The sequence below is a fragment of the Canis lupus genome, chromosome 1 (genome assembly GCF_048164855.1).
Source record: "Canis lupus baileyi chromosome 1, mCanLup2.hap1, whole genome shotgun sequence".
Taxonomy (NCBI): domain Eukaryota; kingdom Metazoa; phylum Chordata; class Mammalia; order Carnivora; family Canidae; genus Canis; species Canis lupus.
Window position 1 is genome coordinate 112,147,122 of NC_132838.1, and position 18,143 is coordinate 112,165,264.

At 50.4% G+C, this 18,143-nt stretch overlaps 2 protein-coding genes across 3 annotated transcripts; one reads left to right on the top strand and one right to left on the bottom strand.

Moving 5' to 3' along the window:
• Nucleotides 1-2,671: 2,671 nt before the first annotated feature.
• TEX101 (testis expressed 101) lies at nucleotides 2,672-5,823 on the bottom strand. Of its 2 annotated transcripts, none has more exons than XM_072775700.1 (6): nucleotides 5,667-5,823; nucleotides 4,976-5,085; nucleotides 4,695-4,838; nucleotides 4,374-4,556; nucleotides 3,232-3,360; nucleotides 2,672-3,073 (listed from the first exon to the last, which is right to left on the bottom strand). In XM_072775700.1, exons 2-6 carry the CDS (start codon nucleotides 5,040-5,042, stop codon nucleotides 2,862-2,864), a joined length of 735 nt encoding a protein of 244 aa, XP_072631801.1. In that variant the 5' UTR covers nucleotides 5,043-5,085; nucleotides 5,667-5,823; the 3' UTR covers nucleotides 2,672-2,861. The 2 variants fall into 2 exon arrangements, with proteins under 2 accessions (XP_072631801.1, XP_072631802.1); XM_072775701.1 differs by having other exon boundaries at nucleotides 5,651-5,763.
• Nucleotides 5,824-11,972: 6,149 nt separating this feature from the next.
• Nucleotides 11,973-17,996, top strand: CD177 (CD177 molecule). The gene is made up of 9 exons (XM_072775702.1): nucleotides 11,973-12,110; nucleotides 12,185-12,325; nucleotides 12,694-12,879; nucleotides 13,805-13,924; nucleotides 14,129-14,245; nucleotides 15,824-15,964; nucleotides 16,639-16,824; nucleotides 16,958-17,092; nucleotides 17,352-17,996. Exons 1-9 carry the CDS (start codon nucleotides 12,059-12,061, stop codon nucleotides 17,507-17,509), a joined length of 1,236 nt encoding a protein of 411 aa, XP_072631803.1. The 5' UTR covers nucleotides 11,973-12,058; the 3' UTR covers nucleotides 17,510-17,996.
• The last annotated feature ends 147 nt before the right edge of the window (nucleotides 17,997-18,143 follow it).

The window sequence follows — 18,143 nt, forward strand, 5'->3', positions numbered from 1 at the left end:
GTTTAATGGAAATTTGGTTCACTTCAGCAGGCAGTTCTGGAAGAAACCATAGCATCAGTTTGCTGGCCACATCTTATGGGTACTGTTGCTAAGCTGTTGGAAACAAGGCCTGTGCCTGAAGTGCTGTTACCTTCTCAAGAGAGAAGATACTTTGTGTGGGAAGCAGAAAAGTAATGAAGTAAGGTGAGTCAGTGTGCTGGGGCTCTGTGGAGGGAGAATAGTGGATGTCAGAGAAGTCACATCTGCTAGAATTGATAGGGAGATGTCTAGCGAGACTTTCCTGGCTGGCAGGTTGGAAGGGGAGATGGAATTTCAAGGGGAGAAGTACATGAGCCAGAGCCCTGAAGAGAGCATTATGTGTGAGGACAGAGGCTAAATCCAGACCAGTGAATGAATAGGTGTATAGCAGGGTTATATTTCATTGTTACTGTTGTCTCCTTTCTCTCCAATTCTTTTTTTAAAAGATTTTATTTATTTATTAATGAGACACACACACACACACACACACACACACACACACACACACACAGAGACAGAGGCAGAGACACAGGCAGAGGGAGAAGCAGGCTCCATGCAGGGAGCCCGACGTGGGACTCGATCCTGGGTCTCCAGGATCAGGCCCTGGCTGAAGGTGGCGCTAAACCACTGAGCCACCCAGGCTGCCCTACCACTTCCCTTGCTCCTTGTCCCTCAGTTAGTAGGGACATTACCATAGACATGCAAAGAACCAGAAATATCTTAATGTTCAGCCTTGAAGTTTCAAAGTAGGCTTATGTAAACTGAGGCAGACAATAATTCTGAAAGCCCAACTTTTGATTTGGTAGACCTGGAATTTTCAAGTTTCGGTCCAAGAATGAAAGCCTTATGGCATGGTTGTTGCAAAAAATAATAGATTTGAGAAGAATGTGTAATAGGGGTCCATGTAAGGTGGATGATAAATCCCAGGGGCTAGGCCCCATCTCTTTCCTAGTACCTAGGGAGGAAGCAGTTCTCTGTGCAATGATCTTTTCTCCAGTTCTTGGAATTTCATCAGCTATCTGGGATGCCTCTACACCCCCAGAGCCCTGAAGCACTGCAGTGGACTTGAAAGCTGTTGGAAGAGGCCCTGAAGTAGCTGAGAGAGGATGGCAGAGCTAAGAGGGTCCACGTTAGATGACCATCAGTGACCAGACAGGGTGGGAGGTTCCCAGTGGACGCCAGCAGGAATGGAAGCCAAGTACCAGGCATCAGTTCTAAGTACCTAGACACTTACTTCCTTCCCACCAGTCCTGCAGCCAAGCCCTGGGTGAGGAAAGTGGAAAAGAAGGCCCCGGAGTGGCTGAGTTTATTCACACTGGTTAAGTTTCTACCTACCACTGGGTCAGATGAGGGGTTGTTATGAACAAAAGTATTAAAATACTTTTATATTATGTATATTTATGTAAATATATTATTAGAAGGTTTGCACACTTGAGTTGGCTGCCTGAGAAATTTGCCTGTGTTGCTGGAAGTTCTTTGGCATAGGATACACATAATTTTTAAAGTACCAAAGTAATCCACAGGCCAGATTTTAGAAAATTGTGTCATTCTTCCATTCACTCAGGGAATTCTCCTGTGACTGTCCTCAGTGCCCTCAGAAAGCCATGGTCCTGAGGGAAACATCTTACTTGGTTTTGTTTTTCTTCTTGGTTTTGTTTGCTGTAGGTGGCATTTACCAGCCATGGTTCTGAATGCTTATTATTTCAGAAACTTATATGCCCCTTCATTAAATTCAAATTTGATTTGTTTGTGCTTCCTCTTGCAAACTGACATGATGGGGAACTGGGTGCCTAGGGACAAAGATAAAGTATTAGTTGGTGTGAGGCTTTAACCCAAAGAGTTGGTTTAGAACTGGAGGACTTTCTAAAACAAACTTGGCTGGACTATATTGTGGCTGGACTCCCCTGTCCTTTATGGGAGGGGTCAATAGTTTGCCTTAAGTCTCCTTCCACCCCTGGTACAGTTGACTACGTCAATTACACCTCAATAAAACTATTTAAATAAATGTCTGTTCCCTCTTATCCTCTCCCCACCTTTTACTTTTCCCTGTGTGGCTCCTCTATCATTGGAGTCTTATAGTAAGATGGGCTTTATGTGTTCTTTAGTAATAAATAAATAATCATGAGAAGCCAAAACCAAATCTTCTCCTTGAGAGTCCCAGGTCCCACTCCTCATACCCTGCTGTGCTCCAGCTGTCTCCTACGTTCCTGTGTCCACTGAAGATGTATGAAGTAGGCAGCAGAGAAGGGAAGGGATGATGTCAAGGGGCAAGAGACAGGACATAGGAGATGCAGTTTGTTATAACAGAAGAATGTGGAGCCTGATTTTTCAAATTCCTCAATACATCCCGGGGAAATGTTAGAACCAAAGCAGCCAACCGTGGCCTGAAGGTTGGGCTCAGAGTGCTCTGGACGAGGTTTATGCTGATCTCCTGCCCAGTCAGCAAGAGAAGGTGATCAGTTAGAGTGAAAGGGAAACCAGACTCTAGGTCAAAGATTCAAAGTTCTGGTCTTGCTCTGCGCATAGCTATGTCAGTGTGAGACCCTCACTCAAGTTTTCCAGGCCTCTGCTTCCCTTTCTGTAACATGTATGGGTTGGAGATGGTGGATTTTAAGGGCCTCTTCAGGACTAAAACTCCACTTCTAGTCTTGGGTTATACACCAAACACAGTAGAAACTTTAATAAAAATTTAAGAATACATCCACAAGAATTCTCTGTTCTTCAGCTCTCCACTTTGCTCCTCAACTTGTTTATGACCAGCAGTCAGAAAGGCTCCCAGTTGGAAGAGGCATCCTGTGGTCCAGGACCAGAAGCGCCTTCACGTTCCAGGAACAATGGACAAGTCACTGTAGTAATAGCAGCAGCGCTAGCTCTAATCTCCAAATGTAAACAGGAAGCCAGGCAGCCCGGTTTTCAATCTTTCGGGGTTGAAGTACAGACCGGTATGGACAGACTTCCTCCACCCATATGGGCCCTACTGTAAAGATCCCGGACATCAGCCTGCAACCAGTTATAGAAGTGCAGCCTTTGACCTCCAAAAGGGAGTTGATGCCTCCTGTGGAACAAGAATGGATGGGGAGATACACAGCTGTTTTAGGAAATCAGAGAGGCAGAAGTCCTGCCTCATTGCTAGAACCCTGAGTGTCAGAACTTCTTGGGATCACTCAGATGCCTGATTTTCCAGCCTCTGAAACCACCAGATGTCCAGCTTACCTCCAGTGATCTGAAGTCTTCCTTGATAGCACTGAACTGTATCATTGGGACAGGGAAGAGAAGGAGCATTTGAACAGGCCCCCAGAGCCACACAGGTTGGGCAGTAGAGGTGTGCTGACGTGCTGGCAGCTGGAGGGAGGAAGAGAGGAAAAATTGGGGTATGTTCTACGTCTGGAGTTGTCTCTTCTTGCTTCTTTCTCTTCCCTAAGTCATTGCTGCTAATACTACCATCACCAAGGCCTATCACTGCCACCCCCCCATGCCTCTCTTTGCTATCAGAACCCTCCAACATGACTTCCAAACTGTGTGCTTAGATGTGGAGACAGAGATTAAAAGGACCCAGTTCCTGTCATCGAGATCACTGTCTAGAAGGAGATGGACATGTAGTCATTATAGTACATCTCAGGAGGCACTGTGTCCAAGGTAATGGTAAAGGAATGGAGGAGGGAGTATCTATCTGGAAGAATTTGCCAATTATCTTCACAGCGTGGACACCTGAGTTGAGGTGGAGGGTGAAGAGAGGTTAGGTGAGTGAAAATGGAAGTTGGGTGGGGTGGCACAGGAAACAGCAAGGACAAAGGCCTGGAGGTGAGAGCAGCGTGGCAGGTTTCAGGGACTGTGAGACACTGCAGTGTTGGTATTCAGTTGATAGGCACACACGGGGCTGGACTGTTTTCTTTATGGCCAGCACACATTCTGACCAGCCAGTACCATATCTGTTGTTAACTATTTCAAATACTGGCCCCAGCTAGAACCCAATAAATAGGGAAGGAAGAGAAGGAAGTGAACTGAAAAGGTAGGCAAGGCCAGATTGCTATAGGGCCTGGCCAAATCAGGGAAGCAGGAGCTGCCAGACGGACTATGCCAAACCATCCGGCTTGGAAACCTCCAATGACACTTTATTGCTTAATAAACCCAAAGCCCAACTTACACCCCAGGCTTCATTGACGTCCTAGTGCTCTGAGCAAAGTTTAGACCCCAAGATAACAATTTGGAAAAAAGTCAGGCAAAAGCTCTGAGGCTTTTCTACATATGGCCCCATTGGGCCTGAACCAAGTAAGAACACAGAGCAGGAAGCCCCACGATCTTTTCAGGGGTTCACCTCATTTTTCTCAGTCCCCATGTGTCACCTCCCAACCTACCTTGGGGCTCTTCCTCCCTCCACAGTTGCAGTAAGTTCTCCTTGCTATTGCATAAGGACTCCTCACAGTAGCTGCTGTAGGAGACTGTGATGATGCCTGGCGGTGGGGAGTGCTGGATGTATGTTATCGCCTGTGTCCCCTCCGAGATGCAGCCCTTAGTGGCCAAAATGGCTGTCTTGGCCCCTGTTTGGAGACAGGAAGGAGAGAAAGTGGATGGTGGGCCTACAGTTTTGGGGGTGTGGGGGTGGGAGGAGGAACAGCCCTGGGGAGGACATACTCACTCTCCCTCCCACCCAACCCAACTGCCCTTTCTGGCTTTACCTGATTTAATCATCAGAAGGGATTCCTGGCAGAATGACCCACTGTCACAAGTCTCAACTTTGTCGGTGGTCCAATTAAACATTCTCTTTGGGTCCTTTACTATGCTCATCGATATGCCCTTGTGACAGTAGAAATCAGGTTCGGCTGGGGAGGAAATGAGACCAAGGTAGGCACTTGCCCCCCTCTGGGGGAGCCACCCCCTGCCCCCAGTCCTTCTTCCCCAGGGGTGCATCCTCTGTGAACCATCTCCTTCCCCCCATCCCCGAGCCCCGCATCCTTACAGGCCAAGGAGGGGGCCCCGAAGAGGAGGAGGAGGAAGAGCAAACTCTGCACATGACCGGTTCCCATGGCGTCTTTCAGAGCAGCTCGGCTCAGAAGAGCAGCTAAGGATCTGGGGTTTGAGAGAGAAGAGGGGGTCTGTTCGGCCTCACACAATGAAGCGGCATGGACCTTCTGGCGAGTACTGACACTGCGGGCGCAGCCTGTGCTGTGGAAGGTCAAGGCCGTGGCCTCCACAGTCGGCCGAGGGGGCCCTGACTAGCCTGCGCCCTTGAGCACACTAGCACGGTTTACTGTGCCTCAGTTTCTACAGCAACCCTCCGACCCAAACCCCTATTCCCTGGAGACACAGGAGTTCAACCTCGGGATCTGGGGTGCAGCCCAGTCACCCCTCCGGCCTCGGACTCAGGCGGCCGGGTTCAAGCCCACGTTCTTCCAAGCCCCGGGATTCTCAGCTCCCCAGAACTCGGGATTCTGAGATCCCAGCCCTGTTCTACCTAGAGATCCAGGGCTTTGGGTTCCAGCCGCCATTTCCCTCAGGACCCGGATTCTACACGCCCCTCCTCCCGGCCCCCTCCCCTCTCAGACCCAGGAGTCCTGCCCCCTCTTCTTTCCTCAGGATCCAGGAATCTGGGTCCCCAGTCCTCCCTTTTCTCTTTCAGGGACACAAATTCCACCTGGCGTTCAGATAACCTGACAAGAATCTCGCGGTGCTGAAGGAACGACTTCGAACGCGCCTCTGGTTCCGCTTCGAGGCGGCTTCGTCTCTCAAAGACACGGAAGGCGGGGCCAACCTTGCCCAACAGGTCACTCGAAGCCCCATTGGTTGATGTGAAAGCATCTGATGAGCTCATTGGATGAACCTGAAGGAACGCCACACCCCATTGGCCCTGGAGAAGCCCGTTCCTGGACATCTTGGGAGGTACGCATGCGCAGGGTGGCGAGGGAGCAGGGGGTGGGGGAAGGTCGCTGGTGAGTTGGCGGCGCCGGTGCGGTGCGTCCCAAAGCGGCCTCCGTGACCATTTTTTCTCGTTGGGCCACGGAGTTGGCCTCTCCAGCGCTCTAGGAGGTCACATCCTTAGCCAACCCCCAGTGAACTACCCTCTCTTCCCAAATGGCCTCCCGTGTTTCCAGCCTGGGCCCCGCTTCAGCACCGTCCCGGTGGCAGTAGCCACTGGGGGCAGCTTGGCCTCCCCACCTTCACTTGCGGTGGTGCCTGCCCAGCCCCCTCCATGGTCTTCTGGAAGGTTGAATAGAGAACTGCTGCCTTCAGACATATTTCCAGCGCCCTTGAATGTGTGCGTGCACAGTGACTGGGAGTTGTCGCCCACCCGCGTGGCCAGGCCACCGCCACGGATTTTACTCCGATTTCTTGTCCATGGCTGGAAATTCCATTTCATATATATATGTCAGCTTTTCAGATAGATCTATCTATATGTAACATGAAGCACAGGGGCACTTTGTGTACTCTCAGACGGTGCTGTTTCTGTGAGTGCTGTGGTGTAAATGAATTTTTTAAAAAGATTTTTATTTATTTATTTGAGAGAGCACAAGTAGGCAGAGTGGCAGGGAGAGGGAGAAGCAGGCTCTCCGCTGAGCAGGGAGCCCAGGGTGGGGCTAGATCCCAGGACCCTGAGATCATGACCTGAGCTGAAGGCAGATGCTTCATCAACTGAGCCACCCAGGCGCACCAAATATTTATTTTTAATAGAGAAAATACCATAATCAGAACTTAAACAAACAAACTAGGGACAGTTAATACAAATATTAAGAGAAGCAATTTAGCTAGATCAGGAAGAATATTATGGCCTTTTATAATCTGCCCAAATGTTCTCAAAGATGAATTAATCCAGGACAAAAGAGCTACAATTAGGTTATATTGTAGCCTCTAATTATTTTCATGTTTTAACATTTCCCACATTAAGAATAAGGGTGTGTTTCCTGGAAGGGATGAGAAATAATTAGGTGTCAGATGCCTTTAGATACTGGGACTGCAGAACAGGATGCTTTGGGATCATTAGGAGGCAGGAAAGGATGAAGCCCCTTACAAAAGGGCCATGGCCAATCCCAGCCTTGCCCCAGCAGCCAGACCTTGGCAGGGCCCACAGACTTCGCTGGAGGACTCTGATGGTAGCATGCATGGCTGATTCTGTCCCCACTGTCTGGCTGGCATATTCTGGAAGTTCTGGCAGTTCTTTGAATAACCAAGGGACTGTCTTAATTAATGCCCTTTAACAAGGAACAGGCTTACAGGATAGGCAGGTTTTAGTGCTCACCATGGTTTCAGTATTGCTTCCAGGAGTAAAGTAAGAGAAAAAGTAGTAAGAAATTCACTTTAAATACTGGGTCCATGATGCCTGACACTCATCTCTCAGGAATCTGTGGGTCTGTATTCCCAGCCCCTTCCTCCCTCAGGCCCAGGAGTCCAGGTCCCCAGCCCCCTCCTCCCTCTGATCCAGGGGTCTAGGCTCCCAGGCCCCTCCTCCCTCAGACTCAAGGACTGAGGTCCCAGCCTACTTGTCACCTGGACCCAGAAATCCAAGTCACTACCTCAACTCTCAGCATCCAAACATGAAGTACCCTTTGTGTACTTTGAGAATAGGTACTATTCCTAGAAGTTAAGCTATAAATGAATATTTACTTTTAATAGAGAAAGTGCTCAGTCAGAATGGTGTTAGTAAAAGCTCTTAATTTTATGTAAAAATTTATTAAAACTTTCAATTGGGGACAGTTAATATTAAGTACAATATTAATATTAATAATTATTAATATATTATTAATAAAACATTAATAACAGTTAATATAAATATGAAGAGGTAGCTCTGGTCCCAAGGACTCTGTCCCTTAGGCTCTGGGACCCTCCCTCATCCCTTCCCATCTCTGTCTCACACTTGCCCTGCCTCCAGGCCTGACACCAGAGCTGGCTTCTAGCTCCTGTAGTGCAGATCACCCGGAATTGGCTCTTGGCCTGTGGATTTGTTTTCTGGGGTGCCATAACTAAGTACCACAGCCTGGGAAGCTTACACAATAGAAGGGTATTATCATTACATTTCTGGAGGCTGGAAGCCCAAAATCAAGGTGTTGGCAGGATTGGTTCTTTCATTTTTAAAAAAAGATTTTATTTATTTATTTGAGATAGAGCGAGAGAGCACAAGCAAGGGAAGTAGCAGAGGGAGAAAGAGAAGCAGATACCCCACTGAGCAGGGAGCCCGACTTGGGGCTGGATCCCAGGACCCTGAGATTATGACCTGAGCCGAAGGCAGACACTTAACTGACAGACCCACCCAGGTGCCCCTCTATCTCTTCTCTGTAAACAGATTACAGGGTGTCCCCACGAACCCATAGGTGCAAGCAGAGAAAGAGGCAGCAGAAGTAGACATCATGAGCATCTGAGCCACCTACTGGGGCATTCACTGGTGCCCTCTGGACCTGTGAGAGCCTGATCCTGTACACACCATACACACCTTTCCCATGGATGATGGATGCTGCTGTGCATGCCCAGTGTCATGGTTTGGTAGCTCAGATAGCACGCACTATGTGATTTGCAGTTCAGGTCACAATGCCCTTGGTGGCCTGTAGTCCAATATTCAGACTCCCCTGGGATGCAGTAATAAGCCAGGAGCTGCCTTCTAAATGGAGGGTAGTTATCTGCAGACAGAGACATACCTTTGCTCCAAAACCTTTGCTCCAAATCATAATGAGTTTCTCATTATGATTATCCTATGATTTCTTTAGGTCACAGAAACTTTCAATGGACATTGGGTCCATTGGGTTACGTGGCTTTCGTTCGACTCCTTTCCTACTCTAGGATCTACTCAAACCTGGTAGTCTTGTGGGATCTCTCAGAGATGACTAGGAGTCACAGGTTAAAATGCACTCATCCCCCCACCCCCAACAAATCTTAAGTGACCCTTTGTCTAAAGACAACCACACAAGGTGTAGCAAATTGTCTCAGAAGAGATACAGCAGTCCCCCCACCCAGTTTCAGTTCCCTGCAGTAAGCTGTGGTCTGGAACCAGATGATCCCCCTCTCTTTTTTTAGAAGGTTCTTTCTTTCTTTCTTTCTTTCTTTCTTTCTTTCTTTCTTTCTTTCTTTCTTTCTTTCTTTCTTTCTTTCTTTCTTTCTTTCTTTCTTTCTTTCTTTCTTTCTTTCTTTCTTTCTTTCTTTCTTTCTTCTTTCTTTTGATTTTATTACTTTATTTGAGGAGAGAGAGAGAGAGAGAGAGAGACCATGAGCAGGAGGAGGAGTGGGAGAGGGAGAAGCAGACTCCCTGCAGAGTAGGAAGCCCAACGTGGAGCTCCATCCCAGGACCCTGAAATCATGACCTCAGCCAAAGGCAGACGGTTAACTGACTGAGCTACCCAGGCGCCCTGGATGATTCCTCTTCTAACATGTGGGGAAAGGTCAGGACTGGCTGAACGGTGTGTCACCAGGCCTGTGTCCTTCCCCTCTTTTCACCTCATCTTGTGGGCATTTTATCATCTCAAATCATCACACAAAGAAGAGTGAGTCCCGTACAATAAGATGTTTTGAGGGAGAGAGACCACATTCACCTAACTTTTATTGTGGTATATTGTCATAATTGTTCTATTTTGTTATTAGTCATTGTTATTAACCTCCTACTGCCCCTAATTTGGAAATTAAGCTTTATCATACATATGTATGGATAAGAAAGAAGCATAGTACATATAGAGCTTGGTACTACCACAGTTTCAGGCATCCACTGGGGGCTTTAGAATGTCTCCTCCAGGGGCACCTGGGTGGCTCGGTGGTTGAGCATCTGCCTTTGGCTCAGGTCGTGATCCTGGGGTCCTGGGATCAAGTCCTTCTCCCTCTGCCAATGCCTTTCCCTGTCTTTCTGTGTATCTCATGAATAAATAAACAAATCTTTAAAAAAAAAAAAAAGAATGTCTCCTCTGCAGATACAGAGGGGGGCCACTGTTTTGGGACATGCCTTAGAGCTAGGCCCCTATGATTTATACCAACATGAGGGGGGTGCTTGTTTCCCACACTTTGGCATACACATGTCTTATTCCCGAATCATCAAGGAAGCTTGCTACCTCTTTTTCATCCATTTCTCAGAATGGATAATATCCATCCATTATGTTATGATGGATAACATCCATCCATCAATGATTTAGCACAGTGCAATGTGCTGTAGAAACTCAGATGAAAAAAAAAAAGAAAGAAACTCAGATGATCCAGGTCCCTCTGAACTATATTTTAGGACAGGGTGGGAGTGCTTCTCTGTGGGACCTTTACTGCAGAGATTAACGTCCAGAGCCATTATCCAAAGAACCCCTGCAAGTCCTGAGTATTTGAGCCTTTGACCAGTGCCCAACTTCCCTGCATCAATGGCTCCCTGTCTTTCTGGTCTAGGAGAACAGTCACTGTCTATACCTGTGGTTGTATTGCACAGTCCTTCTGAAATGGACCCCCACCTCCCAGCTTCAAGGCCCATGAGCAGCCCACGATGTATTGATCATCATCACTCATACTTTACAGAGGAGGATGAGGCTATTGGGAGAGGCGAAGTGAATGACCCAAGGCTACATAATCACAGAGTGATGGACCAGCCTGGTAGCAAACAGAGTTTCACATACCTACAACTGTAAGCTTTTTACTAAATAGCTCCATGCCCAGCCTTGCATTTGCCCCTTGAAATATGTGGGACTCACAGGAGAGTTGCCTGAATATCCTGACTCAGGCCTGCGCTGTCAGGCCCCTGCCAGCCTCTCCACTCTCAACACCCATCACTTCCCCCTTCCTTCTCTGCAGCCGAGTCACCTGCTTTCTAATCCTTACATAAACCAGGAGTGGTCCCACCTCAGGGCTTTTGCACCTGCTCTTCGCTCTGCTTGGAATGCCTGCCCGCATAGCTTCCATAACTAGCACTTTCTTTTCATTCAGTCTTAGCTCACAGGTCACCTGTGACCTCACAGGTCACCTCCTCTGGGAGGCCTTCCCTGATCCAGTTCAGTCACTTACTTTCACATCACCTGCTCTTCATCCTGTCTTTTTTTTAAATTATTTATTCATGAGACACACACACACACACACACACACACACACACACACACACACACACAGAGGCAGAGACACAGGCAGAGGGAGAAGCAGGCTTCATGCCGGGAGCCCGACGTGGGACTCCCGATCCTGGGTTTCCAGGACCACACCCCGGGCTGCGGGCAGTGCTAAACCTCTGTACCACTGGGGCTGCCCAGGAATATCCTGTCTTTGACAGAGATTCATTTTCCACAGTCACCTCTCTCCCCAGCCTGGAACTTCAGTTCCCTGGTGGCCTGGTGGTGGTGGGGCACCTGGGTGGCTCAGCTGGTTAAGCATCTGCCTTCAATTCAGGTCATGATCTCAGGGTCCTGGGATCTAGCTCTGTGTCTAGCTCCCTGCTCAGCAGAGGAGCCTGCTTCTCCCTCTGCCTCTGCTCCTGTGCTTTCTCTCTCTTGCTCATGCTTTCTCTCAAATAAATAAATAAAATCTTAAAAAAAAAAAGTCTGGGGCCTGGATTGGGCTTGGAGTGGGGAGAACAGAGGAAGAGAAAGCAGGAGGGAACATCAGGGTGGGGAGAGGGAATAAAATGGCAAGCAATGCAAGAAGGAAAGAGATAAATGAGGAGCAAGAATCCATGGCAGGCAGAGGTTAGAGCAGGGAGTTGTCAGTGCCCACAGGGGCCACCACACAATGTCATCACAGGTAGTTGGGCCACATCCCCACCTGGGGCCAGAAGGTACCAGACTGGTGTGAGGCAACTGCCTTGCCATACTACCCTGAAACAGCATGGGGGTGGGCACCTGCCTAGTGGGGCTCAGGAGGAAAGGGGGCTCGAGAGCTGGACCAATGGGGCCTGGGGTCTGCGATGTTTCTAACTGCTGGGGGGGGGGGGTCAGGGGGCCTGGACTCCTGGGTCCAGGGAAGGAAGGAGGACCCGATTTCTTATCCATTGAGACTCAGGCTGGGCCCAGACTTCCTCTATCAAGGCTCTCCCTCCTTCCTTTTCCTGGCAAGATATAAAAGGTCCGGGTACCCAGGAGAAAGCCCAGGAGCAAGAGTTCCAGCTGCCCTCATCATGAGCCCTGCCCTGCAGCTGGCTTTCCTGGGCGTGACCCTCATGCTGTCCCGTGAGTGAGGACCCCAACCTGGGAGGGTGTTTTCCTAGAGGATGGGCTCAGATGGATTTCTCTTCCCATCTCAGGAGTGCAGGCCCTGACCTGTCAGTCGGGGACACATAATTCTTTGAGAGATGTGTTGGAACTGCCCCTTGAGTGGACAGCTGGCCAGGAGTCATGTGAAGATGGCTGGGGTTGCCAAGACACACTGATCCTCATTGAGAATGGTAAGAAGGGCCCTGTGGGCCCCATGCTCGACTTCCACCCTTTTCCAGGAGAGACATCCCTCCCTGTCCAGTCCTACTGTACTCTGTTGTAGGGACTCAGAAGCCCCCCTGTCCCCAGCCAAGGAGCTGTCCTCTCCTCAGCAGGAACAGCCCTTGGGGCACCCAGTCACCTCTCCAGCCTCTCACCCTAGACCACCATGCAGACTTTCCCTCTAGGACCCCGGAGTCCTGATCCCCAGCCCCCTCCTCCCTCAGACCCAGGGGTCCAGGCCCCCAGCCCCTCCTCCCTCAGATGCAGGAGTCCAGGCCCTCAGCCCCTCCTCCCTTAGACTCAGGAGTCTAGGGTCTGCCTCTCTCTCTTGGTGCAGGACCCCAAGTGAATGTGGTGATCAGCAAGGGCTGCACCGCGGCGGCGGATCAGGATGTCCTCATCAGGGAGCACAGGTCAGGCCCTGGCCTCTCCATCCTCTCCTACACCCACGTGTGCCGGGAGAAAGACAACTGCAACAGCCTGTCCACCACCCTCCCACTCTGGTCCCTGCCCTCCACAACAGGTATAAGGGGAGGTTGGGAGGTGGAGGCAGAAGGGAAGAGAAGGAGCTGTCAGGGGCAGGGGTGCAGCAGGGCTGAGGAGTGGAAGTGAGCACAGAGGCAGCATCCATTTAGATCCCTCTTCCCTCCTCCCTCCCTGTCCACTCTCCCTGGGACTCCCTCCCTCAGCACCCCTTCTTCTATTGGTCACTGAGCAGCAAACCACACTCATTTCCTACACCTAGCTTAGACTGTAGCATGGCCCTAACCTGGTGCGTGCTCTTTTCTTCTTCTTCTCCTCCTCCACCTCCTCCTTTTTCTATTTAGAATTTGATTCGCTCATGTTTTGTTTAGGGTTTTGGCAATTCCTCTTCCAAAGTGAAATTAACCTGTAACTTCTTTTTCTTTAGTTTTATTTGAGTCTGGTTGACACACAATGGGACATTAGTTTCAGGCATACAACACAGTGATTGGACAGCTGTGTATGTTATGCTGCGCTCACCACAAATATAGCTCCCGTCTGTTACCACACAACATTATTACAGTACATGGACTATTCTCCTATCCTTGCTGGTATCACAAATCAGGTTTGGGGCAACGTGTTGTGTTTCCTTTACTCTTTGGAAAGATTTGTGAACACCAGGGTCTGGTGTTTCAGGGAACCTGCAGGTGAACTCACTGGTTCCTCCCAGGGCACCCCTCCCCAACCTCGCCCCGCCGGTGCCCCAGCCTAGGTGCCCGTCCAAAGTTCTCCTGTCCCTCCCATCCCCCGTTGCTCTCTCCCTTGCCACCTGTCCCCGATTCCCTGGTGTGCCTGCAAGAGAGGAGCCCAGGAGAGCGCATTTGTGGGAGACTTGGGAGGTTGCTTCTTGGGACCATCAAAACAGGGATGGGGGTAAGGGAAAGCTGGCTTCCATCTGAATCCAGAGCCTTCTCTCACTTCCCCAGGCCCGGGCTCCCTGCGATGTCCAGTCTGCTTGTCTACAGAAGACTGTGAATCTGCAACAGAGCTGGCCTGCCCAGCTGGGAGCACACACTGCTACCGTGGGGCAGTCTGGATCAGAGGAGGTGAGCCAGGACAGCAGGTCCCCCATGGGGTGCTGAAATGGTGGAAGTGGAGGGGGGGTCTGAAGACCAAGATCTGGTTCTCTGGTGAAGGACAGAAGCTGGGACCTGAGGAAGATGGGCCTGGCTTCCCAGAGCTGTGCCTCTCCCGAGGGTGAGGTGGTGCCAGCAACGTCTCCCTTACTCCCTCCCTGCCCCCGTCCACAGGGAATATCTTCCAAATTCTGAGAGTCCAAGGATGCATGTCCCAACCAGGCTGCGACCTGCTTAATGGGACTCAGGAAATTGGGTCCATCAAAGTGAGTGAGGACTGCAGGCCTAATGGTGAGTGTCAGGGGCACAAAAAGTACAGCCTGGGGCTGGAGGACCCACTAGCAATCTGAATGTTTATTTAAGCCAGATTCCAGGGCCTTTACAGTCAGTTTAAATTCTAGGAATTTTATGCTGAGAAGCTACATGAATCAACTTACCCCTAATGAGGATCCCCCCGGCTGCTGGGGGTGGGGCTGGGAAATCAGGGGGAAGCAGGTGAGGGCCAGTGGTCTTGGCCCTGGGGGAAACAGTAGAGATGGTGAGAAGCTGGCAGATCCTGGTGGTATTTTGGGGCTGAAGCCACAGGACTTCCTGATGGGTGCAACCTAAGAGGAAGGCAGTTGCCAAAAAATGATGGCAATATTTTACCAGAGCAGCTGCAAGAGAGGAGATGCCATTGACCAAGATAGGGAAGTGGGGGCAAGGTGGGGGAGGGGGAGGAGGCGTGGAGTGGGACGAGCCTTGGAGCAGACAGCAGAGCGTGGTTGTGTCATCTGTGTAGTGGGGAGATGAGGAGGCCTCCCTCTTGGGGCTGGTGGAGGTTGCGTGCTTGTGGATGCCTCCTCACCAGCCTGGGTGCTTCTGCGTCTAGGAAACCATCCCTGCTGGCCACGTGAAGGCTGAAGAGAAGATCTAGGCTCATGGTTTTCAAATTGACTCCCAAGGGCTCAATACCTTGGCCCCAGGTAGCCGAGGGTGGTCAGCACCCACCTCAAGGAGACAGAACACCTGTGTTCTGAGCTCAGCCCTGCCAATTACTTATGGTGGGACACAGGGCAAGCTCCTAAACCAGTCTCTGCCTCTATTTCCCAACTTGATGGTGGGGTGATGATGATTATGCCACCTACACTGGAGGTTGCTGTGAGGAAATGAGGTAATCCCGGTGAAGGGAGCTCCCTAGGAGGCTTACATGAGCTAGTCCGTGGAAAGCAACCAGTATAGCCAGGCACATAGTAGATGCTCAGTGCACACTAGGCATTTGAGTATTTTGGCCTGGAACATAGGGTTTCCAGTGAAAAGAAATATATGGGGTGGGGGGGCGCCTGAGTGGTACAGTGGGTTGAGCATCCGACTCTTGGTTTTAGCTTGGGTCATGATCTCAGGGTTGTGGATTGAGCCCCACGTCGGGCCCCATGCTTAGCAGCGGGGTATGCTTGTGTTTCTCTCTCCCTCTCCTTCAGCCGCTCCCGTCTTTCTCTCCCTCTCAAATAAACAAATCTTAGAAAAAAAGAAAATATGGAAATATATGGTGGCTGGCTACCCTCCTCATCCAGATGGGTAAGGGAAGTAGAGTTTGACTCAGGCGAAAGAAGAGCCATTGTACCTGTCACACCTAAAGGGAGGAGGGCTCTTCCTTAAGGATCATCGAGAAAGGCTCTCCAAGGTGTTCAGGCAAAAACAGGATAAAGAATGGGGAGGAGACCCCAACTTCCAAGGTCCCTTCTAAATCTGAGATTGGGGGACTCTGTGGCCAGGTCACCTGGAGAATGACCCAAGAACATGGCCACCTTCTCAAGTATGGGATCCAGAGGGAGAGACATGGCTGATTCCCTGGCTTACATGGACCCATACATACCAACTCCTCCCTAGCTTTTCTGACCTGTCAACGGGGGATCATGTTGCACAGCCATCAACATCTGTCTCAGACACCCATCAAGTGGACCCCAAATAACTACGAGCTTTGTAACATTGGGGAGGTGTGTCAGGAAACACTTCTGCTCATCGACGTAGGTACGTGGGCTGCTTGGGGTCCCGAGTGTCCCCATCCTGGGTCCTGTCCCCTGAATTTCCTGCCACATTCCCCTCATGCCTCACATTCTAAGCTCAGGTCTTCCTCTTTCTGGGGCTTGGTTCCCCCTTCTGGAAATGGGGTGAAATGACAGCAGTAATAGTACCTACCTTGCCAGGTGCTTGTCATAGTCTGTGCGCAGAGAGCTGAAAACACCTAGCACAGAGTAACCTCACTAATTTCATCTGAGATTTAACTGAGCATCTGCTGTGTGTCAAGCACTGTCATAGGCACCATGGACGCCTTGCGTCTGCCTTCCTCCAGCTGTACACGCCAGTGGGGAGGCAGCAAAAAATACAGACAAAACAGAGTAAGGTGCAGATGTGAAGAAAAGAGCCACTCCGAGGGGAAAGAGGTAGGGAGAACTAGATAAAGGTTGCCAGGCTTGAAAGCAGGTGTCCGGGGAAGCTGCTGGAGCAAGTGACGTTTGAGGGAGAACCGATGGATGGCAGAGCTGGGTCTGGTCCCCAGCCATCCCCCTACACTCAGTGTGCCCTAGAAATCAGGCACCTGCGCTCACCCTCCACCTGCCTGCTGAGGGTTGGGGAGTCCCTGGCTCTGCCTCAATCATAAGATCCCCCTGCCCCAGCCCAGCTTTTGCTCTCTTGCACCTCAGGACACAAATCAATCATAGTAGGAAGCAAAGGTTGCAGCAAGGGCAGGACACAGGATGCCCCAACTATCACCATACACTCGGCTCCCCCTGGAGTACTGGTGGCCTCCTATGCCCATTTCTGCTCCTCCAACAGATGCAACAGGGCCAGCAGTACCAGTGTCTTGTTGAACTCTCTCCCTCATTCAGGTATGGAATCCCAGTGGGTTGGGTGGGACCAGGAACACTGAGCCGTGGGGAGACACAGGGACCCCAGGGATAGAGGGGGGTGGTTACAGCAAGGAGCAGAGCTATCAACCCTCACCTTCTCTCTACTTTTCAGCTGCCCCTGCCCCGGGAGATTTGCAGTGTCCCGTCTGTCTGCAGATCTTTGGATCTTGCCCAGAAAACCCAGAAAAAGTTACATGCCCCAGTGGCACCACTCACTGTTATAGTGGTTACATTACTCTCCGGGAAGGTGAGTGCTGATGGCCGGGTCCCAAGAATGCAGGGTTGGGGGCCTGGATTCACTGGATCTGAGGTGGGAGGGTTCTTGAGGCCCTGACTCAAGGGTTTGAAGGGGGGCGGTGGTAGCTGGGAACTCGATTTCTGGGTCTGAGGGAGGAGGGGATTAAGCAGGGTCTCTAGATCTGAAGGTCCCTGGGGGGATACTGGATTCCTGGGTCTTCGGACTTTAAGCGTGCTGTCCTTTGAAACCTCTTTGACTCACTCTCTAGGTGGGATATATTCTGCATTGGACATTCAGGGCTGCATGACCCAAGGTTCCAGCTCCTTGTTGAATCATGCCAGGACAATTGGGGTCTTCTCTGTGATGGAGGACTCTAAGAAGAGCCGGACCCAGTTCTCCAGACTGGGGAGGTCCCTACACAAATGATGGGGTTTGAGCTATCCCTAGCCCCTGGTGTGGGATGCCTCTCTGCTGACCCCATTTCCCTATGGCTCTTAGCTCCTTGCTGACCCCTAAACTAACCTTCCCTCTGATTTCATGAACAAACCGCCTTGGACACTGAATTTGTTTCCTTGTCCTCTCCATGAATTGCCATCCCCTGGTACATCCAGATACTTCATGGCCTGATAACAACAAGTGGAAGCATCTGGGGGCAGCTGAACTTGCCCTCTGGGTGAGGGGATAGTTAAGCAGTGGTCACAGCTGTCTGATGATAAAGATATCGTCCTTGGGGCTCCTGGGTGGCTCAGTGGTTGAGCATCTGCCTTTGGCTCAGGTTGTGATCCCGGGGTGCTGGGACTGAGTCCTGTGTCGGGCTCCCTACAGGGAGCCTGCTTCCCCCTCTGCCTATGTCTCTGCCTCTCTCTCTGTGTTTTTCATGAATAAATAAATGAAATCTTAAAAAAAAAAAAAAGACTTAGTCTTTTCCCTGAATGCTGAGATTTCTTCTCTGAGAGGGGAGGGCAGGACATGCAGAGATCTGGCATGGGGATAAGAGGAGCCCAGTGAGAGATTCGCCATCTCAGGACCTTCCTTCACTGTTCAGGTGCATGTCCCCATT

Coding starts and splice junctions, on each gene's coding strand:
- TEX101 (XM_072775700.1), bottom strand. CDS start 5,042: ATGGGAACCGGTCATGTGCAGAGTTTGCTCTTCCTCCTCCTCCTCTTC. Junction 4,839..4,975: donor CGGGGCCCCCTCCTTGGCCT/GTAAGGATGCGG, acceptor TTTCCTCCCCAG/CCGAACCTGATTTCTACTGT. Junction 3,074..3,231: donor AAGACTTCAGATCACTGGAG/GTAAGCTGGACA, acceptor CTTGTTCCACAG/GAGGCATCAACTCCCTTTTG.
- CD177 (XM_072775702.1), top strand. CDS start 12,059: ATGAGCCCTGCCCTGCAGCTGGCTTTCCTGGGCGTGACCCTCATGCTG. Junction 12,326..12,693: donor ACTGATCCTCATTGAGAATG/GTAAGAAGGGCC, acceptor CTCTTGGTGCAG/GACCCCAAGTGAATGTGGTG. Junction 15,965..16,638: donor ACTTCTGCTCATCGACGTAG/GTACGTGGGCTG, acceptor CTTGCACCTCAG/GACACAAATCAATCATAGTA.